The following is a 12,350-nucleotide window of genomic DNA, read 5'->3' on the forward strand; positions in this document are numbered from 1 at the left end:
TCAGAATTGATTGCTTGTTGTTTCTTCGTTTGTTCCTTTAGGTAGATTATTTTGTATATGTAAACAAAAAATAAAACATAGTAGAAAATACAGCTATAATTTAGTAATTATTATAAATGCATTATAGCAACATTAAAAATATTTTTTATATCAAGGATGTGATTGGCAAAGGCTATAGACGGGCAATCTACCCAGATTTGGGGAAAATTCCCAATTAAACAAAAGGGCAAATTTCCCGTTTTATAGATGGGCAGGGAGGATAAATAAATGGTTAAAAATTGGGAATTTATCCAACATACCACAACTTCTCGTTCCTGCTTTTTTTTATCAAATTTTTTCCAAAATACCGAGTAAAAAGTTATACATACATGTATCCGAACGCAATCCATAGACAATAGATTTGTATTTGATTTGTGTTTCCACGATTTTCACTCATTGTAAATTTAGAACGAGACAACGCTATTTCGAATTCACTTCTCTAAAATTGTATAAGCGTCAAAAGCAAGTCTACTGTGTAAAATGTCAAAATCAAAAATGTCAACAACATCTGAGCCACAATCGCTGCATGTTGCAAAAAATACCTAGTTTTCTTAAAAATGTCGCGCGATAAGAGCGTGTGGTTCGCGGAGGAAATATTATTAGACGCTAAACTTATCAATTTCCAGCTGGAGACAGGAGAATGGGATGCGGTTGAAGAAATGTTACGTGCCGAAGCGCAGCTCTCTAAGGATGCTGAAACGGGGCGATTACGGCCGTAATTATCGTTTTATTTAACAATAATACCTTAATTTTTGTTAGAAGTAATCTTTTCTATGACTTAGGCCTAATTGATTCCTATTAGATATATACTATTTATTTGTTTTCTTTTTCAGGAAAAAGGCGTCAGAGTACACTTTGCGGCTCATAGCTGAAGTTCTACATATAATGAGGTTAGATGTGGAGCAGGCATCGTACAACCGCAGTACCCTCGCCGTCGCCGAGCAGTGTCTTCGTCTTGTGCGGTCGTGCGCCGCCGCCGGCACTAAAATGCAAACATACATCTCTAAAGAGCTCTCCATACTCGACTCCATGCTCATCTTAGCTACAGAGTACCAACACCCTAGTGTAGAACTATTAAATGAAGAGATACAGAAAAAATATGAGTCCTGCATGACAGTTCTTGTTCAAACACTAGGCAATCTTGTAGTCAACAACCCATTCAACCAGATTATGATCTGGAACAAGTTTGATGCTATAATCCTAAACAGCCTAATAGGCCAAAATGATAAAATTGCTTCTGCCGCTGCTATGATTGTTTACAACATTCTGTTGGGCCAACCAAATGTATTGCCAGAGGATGTGTCTCTGTTAAACTCTCTAGCTTACATGTATAATAATGGCAACACTGAATACCCACATTTGATAATTGAATACTTAATTGGAGTAGAAAATACATATATTGAAAAGTTGTATTCAAAAATGGAACCAGAAAGCAGGATGCTGGTATTGAATCTTGCTTACAATATTCTAATGTCAACAGAGTCACAAGATATTAATGTTTCTGTGAATTTTGTTAAGTTTATGGCACATGAATTTAAAAATAAATCAGATTGTATTCTGAAGACTGTGGACAAGTATGTGAATACCATAGAACCACAGGAGGTGGTGTTTTTACTGGACATCATAGCCACTGCATCCAGTATGGATGCGTACATGGACTGTCTACAGGGTGATACTTCTTTGTTTATAAATTGTGCATGTAAGTAATATGTATTTATTTTAAAAAAAAATTGCACACACGATAACACAGATACACGATATGACTACTGAAACAGAATATGAAGACAGACAATAGGCACAACTTATTTCTCATAAATTTCTTCCAGTAGGCATGTGAGAGTGAAAGATAATGAAGAGAGGGCTTATCTTAACCATTACTAAAACTTTATTATTATTTTTTTCTTTACTTCAATATTTGATATATACCTTTTTTAATTATTAAAGAAAGCCACTATCTTGAAGTCAAAACACTCTCTCTTATCTTGGAAAGTTCAGTTCATTATTGAGATATATATTTATGTTAATCTCTTTAAACTTAGTAATTATTGTCAACATTTTAAACTAGAAATAAATAATAAATAAAGGTAATATATATAGGTTATGTACTTTTCCCTCTGTTCATCTGCAATAAGGATTTTCTTTACTGTAAGGAGATTTGTTGGGAGTATTTAGTCTTTTCAATGCCGCTTCAAATAGAAACATTGTCACTCTACTGTCATTATTTGCCTATTCATATAAGGGCCTCCGGTGGCTCAATAATTACCCTGATTACTTGATGAGGTTGGTAATCCACCTCACAACCCACATGGCAGAAGAAGAGTTGCCTATTAAACAAAGATATAAATTGACAAGGATCTTTAGGCGCGTGCGCAACTTTGACAACAGTCCTGGTGCACACCAGGATAATCTCCATATTCTCTCCATTTACAAAACTGACTAAAGTGGTGTTTTCATTGGATTCGGTATTAGGTCCGCTTTTGACCACGCGCGAAATATCCTTGTTGGTCTATAAAGCAAAGTTAGATTAGGTTAGTCTACTTCGTTTTGGCATAACGGGGTTTTAGTCGGTGCGACCCCGACATAACCCTCCCTCTTCCCTTCCCCCCCCCCTTGTTAAAAAAAAGGTTACTCTGTACTACAGGCGGATAATACCGTCGTTGGCGGTTAACCAGCACACCCCGGACAATTCATACAAACAACCTCGTTTTACACAGACACTACACATTGATATTATCGTACACGCGCATCTGTGTGTGTGACGTCTGATTCAAGTCTACAACTATGTTCCAGGGGGGGTTAGGTAAACCTAGCTCGGTCGCTGGTGGGGAGCGGACAGTTGCCGTTCTATACGTAGTATTATTCCTCATTCTACACCTATAGTACTGATATTTCTGCCGATTGCGGTGGAATGGTTATCACTGAAAAGACAAGTTCTTGAAGGACATATAAGCATGGAATGTATTCCTAATATTTAGATTACATTACCAACTGTAAGCTATTAATTTTCTTGTTCACAGTCCTTCTTCGCGCCATTCACAAGCTAGGGAAGGAGAGTAGCAACTTCTTCTCGTCACTGAACAAATTGTACGCCGCGACGGGCAAGCAGCTGATCAATGATGAAAACATGCAGGCTATGGTGCCCACTGAGAGTAAGTGTATGTACTTTTTCCTGTCGCATAATATGTATATTTTTTATTTATTTACTACGGCCTCTGTGGTGCAGTGGTAGAGCGTTGAACTCACGATACGGAGGCCCCAGGTTCGAAACCCGGTGGGGACATCACAAAAAAAACACTTTGTGATGCTTAGTTTAGTTAGGACATTACAAGCTGATAATCTGATTGTTCGAAAGTAAGATGATCCGTACTTCGGAAGCCATGTTAAGCTGCTGGTCCTGGTTACTCTTTACTGATGTAAGTGAGTAATCGTTACATGAGCCATGTCAGGGGCCTTTGGTGGCTCAATCATGACCCTGACACTAAGGTTGATGAGGTTGGTATTCCACCTCACAACCCACACGATAAGAAGAAGATTTATTTACTTCTAAGGCCGAGATTTCTAGACACAACATTTTTAAAAGGACATTCGATCTGACGACTTTACTGCAACTTTGACTATACAGTTTCGACGCATAGTATCGCTTAATTCAACAGCATTGTACAATAAAACGCGGGATTGACAAATGTGTAAGAATCGGACCTTGAAATTCAAGATCCAGCTGTAAAAGTCTCTTATTTGTATTACCTTCTAACAAATAGTTCCCGTGCATTATTTTTATTGCCACTGCGCTTCCTATCTTTTAATCAGGAAGACAGCACTGTTCTATTTCGCGATGTAACCAGCAACCAACAACCACTGCCTCCATTTCGTCGCTGATGTCGCGAACTGACGTATCTGCGATTTTTGGCGGAACTGATTTACAATTTTTATAATTGTCAGTAAGACACAAATCACTTTAGCAAAAAATTACAGATACTTCAGTGAGCAAAGTCAGCCACGATTTAACGTCCTCCAAATTTACTTTTACGTATTCCAGATCCTCTCACTAAAAACGATTCTGCAGACAACATGCTCTCTTGCAACGAAACGACGTCCGAATGCACAGAATCGGAAAGCAGCGAGCAATATTTCGAATGTAACGAAAACCTCAACTATTTAGAGCGACTTGAGACAATCAACACAATAGAGACGTTGCAGCAACCGCTCAAATTCATCGAGGCTACGCCGGAGAGTCGCGGAAACAGTGCTGAGAGAACAAATGTGAAGATTGATAACGACTTGACCAAAGTCGCGTTTAAAAGAAGCAGCTCAGTTCCGAAGGGAGACGATCGAGTGCAACCTCTACCTACCAGGAGGATAAGCCTGGAACACAAGATTGACATCGGCGATGACATCGAACCACCACTGATTATCGATTCCACCTCGCCCAACGGCAGCATGAACACGATCGCTGAAGTCATACCAGTCGGTCTGCATCCAAGACTTGAACTACAGGGATCCAGCAGAACAGAGTCACAGGATAGTTCTCCCAACGATCCTCCAACAGAAATTCATCTGTCAAAAGAAGAAAATAAAGAAGTCAAAGCTTCGCCCAGCGAAATATCACCTCCGTTAAGTGAAGTGCTGAATCCCGAAACTGAATCACAGAAACAGTCCCCCGATGCTCAAAAAGAAGTGAAGAAAAGTCAGAATTTGTCAACGGACTTTGATTTGAGCGAGCAGTTGCAAAAGATTCTCGGTATATCAGCGGAGAAGACTAGAGGAGATGTGGAGAAGAAGAGTGAGCCGGCGAAGGAAGTGAAGATGTCAGAAGAGACCGTCACGAATAAGGTGCCGACGGTGAAAATAGATTCGCCCGAGGCCCAGAAGACGAGGTAATTAATATCATAATTTATGTGGTATAAATGAAGTCACCGTGGTCCTGACATCCCGTGGTTGACCGGCTTGCTTGTCACATGGCGAACGCCAGTTCGAACCTCGGTAGCGGACTTACACCAATGAGTTATTCATTTATCTTAAGTGCAGTTTTCACTAAGCCAGTTGGCTCGACCAATATAGACGGAGATACGGCTCACCACCTATCACTTTGGTCTAACAGAAAGCTTGGTGACGCGTGAGTACTTATTTGGCTTGGATGTAACTCTGACTACTCCAGTTGGGATATAGTCGTGATCTTATGTTGTGTCATATAAGTTAAATAGAAAAAGGTTTTCGTTAGGCTTACTCGAACGATGAAGCCGGAGATCTGATGACGGTGCCAAGTGGGCCAATTTTGGTAAGCAGAACTGGCGCTGTGGGATGAACCAAACGTAGTGTTAAGGCGCCTAAAAAACGCTCATGGGACACATTTAAATCTGTCTTTATTTAGTAAGTAGAATTTCACGATTTATCTTTGACCTAGGATAATACCCGTTTGCAGGCTCGGCGCGATAGACATGACGACGAGCAAGAAGGCGGTGACGAGTGTAGAGACGGTGGAGCGGCACGTGGCGTTCGGGTTCAAGGCGTCCCTCGTGCGGACGCTCGGCAACCTGTGCTGGAAGAACCAGGAGAATAAGAGACAGGTAAAAAATATAACATACATAGCATCCCACGACTTCATCCTCGAAACGGTTGGCAGAGGTGTATAGTATTTCATGTCCATACACTTGTCGGATCACAAAAAAAAACAAAATACTTTATCTTTATAAACAAGGTGTTAGTGACATCGTAACGAAAACTTTGAGGGTTAAGAACATGATTCTGAGTTGATATCAAGTGGAATATATATAAATGCGAAAGGTCACTGACTGATTTACACACTCATCGCCTCACCGTTAATTTTATTAACGGTTAATTTTATAATTTTATGTACGGGTAAGTACATAAAATTATAAAATTACAAAAAAAATATTAGTGGTGTGGGATAAGTTTTTTTACTTTTAAATTGAATAAATGAATCGTTATGTATGTCCACATCATTGTTGTTTAATTCGTTATGTTATTGTAATGTATATATATGTAAGCCGTATCTGTGGTGTCCTAAAATAATAAATGTTTCTTTCTTTATTTTAGTGCGATATATATCGCACCGCGCGCGGCGTGGGTGCCGTGCAAACCCTGCTGCTCACTATTTATTTACTTGTTTCAGATCCGTGAACTAGAGGTGATTCCTGTATTACTAGACTGCTGTAATATCGACGCTCGCAATCCACGTATCCTTTTTAAATGTGTTGTGGAATTTAAAAAAATAAAAGAGGAGTATTATAAGAGTATTAGAGGAGCTCGGTGGCGCAGCGGTTAACGCGCTCAGTGTGCGATTATTGAAGTAAAGCAACTTTCGCAAAGGCCGGTCATAGGATGGGTGACCACAAAAAAAAAGTTTTCATCTCGAGCTCCTCCGTGCTTCGGAAGGCACGTTAAGCCGTTGGTCCCGGTTGCATTAGCAGTCGTTAATAACCATCAATCCGCACTGGGCCCGCGTGATGGTTTAAGGCCCGATCTCCCTATCTATCCATAGGGAAGGCCCGTGCCCCAGCAGTGGGGACGTTAATGGTCTGATGATGATGATGATGATTATAAGAATGTAGCTCCGATACGAACAATACGGCTTAAGACATCACTAAAGGTAGGGTTGCCATTTATCTGGGTTTTTGGACCACTTCTAAAGTAGGAAAACACTATAAGGCGACTATCTGTCTCTGATAATTCCACTGACATGAGAAATATCCTTAACTGTGAATCCACCAGTTATTATGCAATGGGTGATCTTTGCTGTCCGTAACCTCTGTGAGAACTGTCCGGAAAATCAGGTCAGTGATTTATGTTTTATCTTAAAATCCAAAGGGCGCGAAGTCTCGTGTCCATCTCAATAGCAATAGGGTATTTTCCAACTAGTCAAATCAGTTACTTTTTAAACGTCAAAACATGAAAATACAATGGAATTTGTATGAAATAGCAACCTATGACGTCATAGAAAAACGTGATGAACAGTCGCACATATTATTAAATTTTTCCTTCTTAAAATTCATAAATAAGTTGAATAGAAAAAAGAATAATAATAATAAAAATTTATTTATTTCCACATATTTTTACAATAGTGTTCATAAAGATAATTCTTGAACATTTTTTGTCAGCTTTAGATCTGTCTTTATCTAGTAATCAGAACTTCATAATTTATCTTTGACCTAGGAAACTACCCAATTTTAATACAATACAAAAACTCTTAATTACACACAAAACAAACATCAACTTAAACGATTACAATGAGATCATCATCATTAATTTAAGAGCCACACTCTTGTCGGAATAGCTTTCTCCATGCTACTTTTACAATGAGATAGATGGATTGTACAAAAGGTGGATTTATTGCTAAGGTAATAAAAAATAATTACAGGAGGTGATATCAAAAATGACGCTACAAGGACCTGTCGACAACGAAGTCCTGCAAGAAATGGGACTCACTCTCCACACAGACGCTCAGGGCAACAGCATCAAAGTTGCACCTCTACCAAGAACTTAAACTAGAAGCAAAATATAATGGTACATGCATGTATTAAAAACCTATTGTATGCTCGCCAAACAATAAATAAAAGACGTATAACGCAAGATTATATTTCTTCCTTTTATAAAAAAAAATACATACGCCGTGAACCCTAATTGGGTGGGCAGAGCCACAACTTTACGAATACCTAAGAAGGATAATGAACTGTAAAGAGGCAATCGTAAGAAGTTTGTACATGTAGATTTAGAATACTGGCTGGCAGGAAAAGGAAATAGACAAATAAATTACGGTGTTTTAACGTGCAATTTTCAGTTCTTAAATATTGCTAAGTGCAAAGTGGTACTATAAAAAACCTAATATCGGTGTGTTTTTTTTACATTAATACAGGTTGAAAAGAGATAGGTTTCATGAAGGCGTCTCTTTCATCTAAAATTACTGGCGACAGTTTATTTCATAACAAACGTTACATTTTTGACAACTAAAACGTCAGATTTCGTTCACATGACGTTTTTGCCGTTGTTTATATTGGATATTTCTGGAATATTGTGAGAAAATATTATAAATACGCGTACAAAATGGTGAAAATTGCTCTGCAGATAAAGGCGAATCTTGAATGTATTGAAAAATTGTATACAAACCATCCACACTACCAGTGGTTTTTGAAATTAAAGTGTGGAAGTTGCGGCGAAGTTTCTGAGAAGTTTCATGACCTGACGGAGTCAGATAAAGTGCCTCAAAAGCACAATAGGTCGGAAACCAATCTGCTCATAAAGTGCAAACTGTGTTCTAGGGAGAACAGCATCGACGTGATAGAAGGATCCAATGGTATGTTAACATAACCTCGCTTTATTCATTTTGCATCTTTCAAAGTATTTACGTAAATAAAATCCGATTTTTGTAAACCATGTTTCTGCGAAAACAAATAATAAAGTTACGTAGATAAAAAACAGTGTCTTTCTTGCTTATTTTCTCATTATTACAAATATTTTCAGTACTTACCATTAATAGTCCTGTCATTTTTTTTTCAGGGGCCTATACAAGCAATGACTTGGGAAAGTTCAAGACCCTGGTAACATTTGACTGTCGAGGAGTGGAGCCTGTGGACTTCGAACCTAAGTCAGGGTGGATAGCAGAGGCTGAAGACAATGGTAATTAGTTTAAATACACACATAAGGTCACTCCTATTTCCCGTTGGGGTAGGCAAGTGAGCACAGAACGCATGGATTAGAAAATGTTTATTATAAAAGGATCAACAAGACAATAACAACATCTCAAAAATTTCTCAAAATACAAAAATTCTAAAAAGTTGTTTGTTATAATGATCATAACACTAAAATGAAATGATTTAACACTTTGGATGGTGGTCAGAATGGATCATTGTCTTAATAGTAGTATAGACCTTGGTATTGAAACCAGGTTACATACTGTCTACTAAGTGTGTTAAGAAATAACTGGGGCTTTGGTGACACCATTTTTAATTATACATGTTCTTAGTTAACGCTGGCAAACCTCTTATCAAGTGGAAGTGGTATGAAGCATACTCCTAAAAGCCTATTTATACCTTTTCTTTAGTTTATAGACATTTTTGTCTATTCCACCATTATAGCACATTCTGACAAGATTAATGGAGGCAAAAAATTTTTTTTTTTTTGCAGGAAAAAAGTTTGAAGATGTAGACCTAACTGAGAAGGAGTGGGTGGACTACGATGAGAAGAATCAGACATCCGTAGGTGTTTACGAACTAGAATGGCAGTTCATCAAAGTGAAATAAGTCTTAAATTATATTATGTAAGTGTTATATTAAGTTTTGCATTTAACAATAAATTATAATCTATTATAAAATGAAAGAATACTTTATTATTTCTGTTTTAAAAGGGAAATCATTAAAATCAGGTACCTAGCTATACTAGTATGTTTTTAATAAAAATATCAAAATAAATATTAAGTGGGTTCATATTGTCGCCTTAAGTCGCCTGTTGTAAGCACCTTTCAGACACCACATTCTACTAATGTGATTATCTTCAACAAAATCTCAATTTATTGCAGTTAATTTCATTCTGATTAAAAAATTCAGAACACGAATTTCTCGTTTGTCTATTGTGAGGTTTTGTTGACAAAAATCACATCTTAGGTCTTAGGACCAAGCGCGCGACTCTTTCCCGCCTCGACATACGTCACCCGTCACTCTTTCACAGTACTGCACAGAAAGAGACAGACGATCTCTGTCGCGGCGAGAAAGAGTAGCGTGCTTACGGTGCTAGGCCCGCTGATTGTGATTTTTCGAAACGGTTCTTAGGTTACAATTTTTTCGAAATCATGACACGTAAATTGGCGGCAAACCAACAATTGTTTATTTAACTTTTGAAATTACTAACCCAATAGGAATGATGATGATGAGTTGTGTGCCTGTCTAAGGTAATTGAAAATCGCAATAATAAAAGAAAATATTTACGTAATCAACGCATCTACCTTAATAATACTCATGTTACAATTTGAAAAGCTTCCTTCTCTTCATTAAACTTCCATTTTGTTGTGCCCGAAAGGGTCTGTAATGTGAAATTCATAATGTAACCAACTTGTATACCATCATAGTATGCAAATAAAGAATATTGAATATCTAACGGTAAATAAAAGTTACGTACTTAATCCATTATAACAAGATCGAAAACAACCATTGTTTTACTAATTACTTTTTAGTGCATAATCAATTATGAGTAGTCATTCCATTGAATATTTTCATAACATAAATATAATAGAGTTATGATCTTATAGTACAGCATGCAGTGGCTTGCATAAATAAAATGAAAATAAAACTGTCTACTATTTTTTTTTTCTTGAACAGATTTTTTTAATTTTTTTTTATTTTGGCATATTATCAAGTTTCGCGACGGGAAGAAAATGGCCGCAGTATACAGTGTAGTATAGACTGGAATAATAATTATTTTCTTTCTTTTCATATACTGCTACGATCATCAAAGAAATTATCGATAAATAATAAAAGTTTTACCGAATTACGAATATCATAAAATATCTTAATCGTCGTCGTGTTTACTATTGTTTACGAACGCACTTTCTAGATACGTTTACTAGATTATTTAACGAGTTTTTGCGTAGTATTAAACTACTAAGGTAATAAACACATTTGTTTCGTAGTTAAACAATGAAAATAAAACAGAGAGCCATGCGCTAAGCTGTTCTGTTCTTATTGTTATGATTTCATAAGTAATACTTACATACAAGGGACAAAAAGTAATAATCCCATTTCAAGACAATTCATAGAATCTTAATAAGTAAGTATCTGTTAGTAAGTATTTATACGTACCTATTCGATACACATTTCTTACTATAGATCGTCTAGAGGTATATATTCGTATAGACGAGACTATAATTATGGTGTTTATTTTTTACAAGGAAGCTTATAAACGATGCAAGTGCAACGTTGTATGTATGTGCACGATTTCGCGCGCAACTCAACTGTGACATCGAAAGTGAAATTATTTCTTCCTTTTCCGTAACATACCAATGATTCTATAATTGCCTCCATTGGTTCAAGATATCGAACGTTATACTTAAAATTAACTAAGTACTAACTACAAAAACTAAAATAAATTAACGACTCTACTCAGGACTATATCCCAATTGAAGTAATCAATCGGAAGATGAACTAAGTACCCACACGCCGAGCTTTCTGTTAGACCAATTATTAATTGATAATTAGATAGATGATGAGCCGTATCGCCGCCTTTAATGGTTGAGCCAACTATGTTAGTGAAAACTGCACCTAAGATAAATTAATAACCCGTTAAAACTACCCACTTTTATAGGTACTTATTACTTAGATCCGGCTCGAAGGACGCAGATGAAATAAAAAGATGTCCGCCTTAAAAAGTACAAATTACATATGACAATCATTATGTGTTTAGTAATCGTTACAAGAAATCGCTTGCATTGTGTGATGAGGCTCGAAAACTAGCGTGTTAGAGGAAATTAGGAAGCAGCAGCATTTGCGTTTACCAAATTGTAAATTACTTATATTCCAATCTTTAGACTTAACTGGATAGTTCCTGTAAAATTTTATGACTTGTTATCTAAGTAGGTTAGGTATGTGTTTACTGTCGGGGCTACGCAATAAAGAAATATTATGTATCCACTGTGTAAATACAGACTAATTAAGATCCGGCTTTTTGTAAAACCAATATTTTGTAAATTCTCGAATGTTCATCGAAACCTAGAGACGGAAATAGGGTACGTACTTTCCAGAGGACTTTTACCTGTACTTGTCACGAAACTAAAAACAACGCATTCGAAGTCGCGAGCGGAAAACTAGTTTTACATTAGTTTATGTTTTCCCGCCCTTTTTGTGGCGTCGGGTTATCGTGAAGACATGTGTTTAATTGTCACCAAGGTGAATGACTCGGCACCTTATAATTTAGCAGCACCACCACTTGCACTTCAATGAAGTTAATCGGTTCTTTCATGTTCGTAGCGTAAAATTATAACTGGTAAGTAAAATGGAGAGCGGTTACCGCGATCTTTTCTAATGCGCAGCGTTTGGATGTCATCGTTCGCTTTTTGTCTATATTTCGGTAACATTGCGACATAATGTGTTTTGTCGCCAATGTAAATATAATTGTTCGTCGCATACAAAGCTATTATATGTACCTATTTTTTGTCTTTATCTGCTTTATTTTCAGTTTCTTATTATAAAGAGCGTGGCTCTTAAATTATTTTTTTTACGACCCTCTTTTTGGTTAGTATTTTGACTGCTAACATAATTAAATTGGTCTTCTTGACTTGACGTACCTATTTCGATTTGTACCTATTTCCA

At 37.0% G+C, this 12,350-nt stretch overlaps 2 protein-coding genes across 3 annotated transcripts; both read left to right on the top strand.

The window, feature by feature from the left end:
* Positions 1 to 511: 511 nt before the first annotated feature.
* LOC126375646 (ataxin-10) lies at positions 512 to 7,631 on the top strand. 2 transcript variants are annotated; one of them, XM_050022684.1, is made up of 8 exons: positions 512 to 754; positions 873 to 1,738; positions 3,057 to 3,194; positions 4,076 to 4,913; positions 5,459 to 5,603; positions 6,170 to 6,233; positions 6,769 to 6,830; positions 7,415 to 7,631. In XM_050022684.1, the coding sequence occupies exons 1-8, from the start codon at positions 597 to 599 to the stop codon at positions 7,538 to 7,540; spliced, it is 2,397 nt and encodes a 798-aa protein (XP_049878641.1). In that variant the 5' UTR covers positions 512 to 596; the 3' UTR covers positions 7,541 to 7,631. The 2 variants fall into 2 exon arrangements, with proteins under 2 accessions (XP_049878641.1, XP_049878642.1); XM_050022685.1 differs by having other exon boundaries at positions 3,057 to 3,188.
* A 371-nt stretch (positions 7,632 to 8,002) lies between these two features.
* On the top strand, positions 8,003 to 10,342 carry LOC126375730 (UPF0587 protein GA18326). The gene is made up of 3 exons (XM_050022829.1): positions 8,003 to 8,347; positions 8,551 to 8,670; positions 9,178 to 10,342. Exons 1-3 carry the CDS (start codon positions 8,098 to 8,100, stop codon positions 9,291 to 9,293), a joined length of 486 nt encoding a protein of 161 aa, XP_049878786.1. The 5' UTR covers positions 8,003 to 8,097; the 3' UTR covers positions 9,294 to 10,342.
* The last annotated feature ends 2,008 nt before the right edge of the window (positions 10,343 to 12,350 follow it).

This window comes from Pectinophora gossypiella, chromosome 19, assembly GCF_024362695.1.
Source record: "Pectinophora gossypiella chromosome 19, ilPecGoss1.1, whole genome shotgun sequence".
NCBI lineage: Eukaryota > Metazoa > Arthropoda > Insecta > Lepidoptera > Gelechiidae > Pectinophora > Pectinophora gossypiella.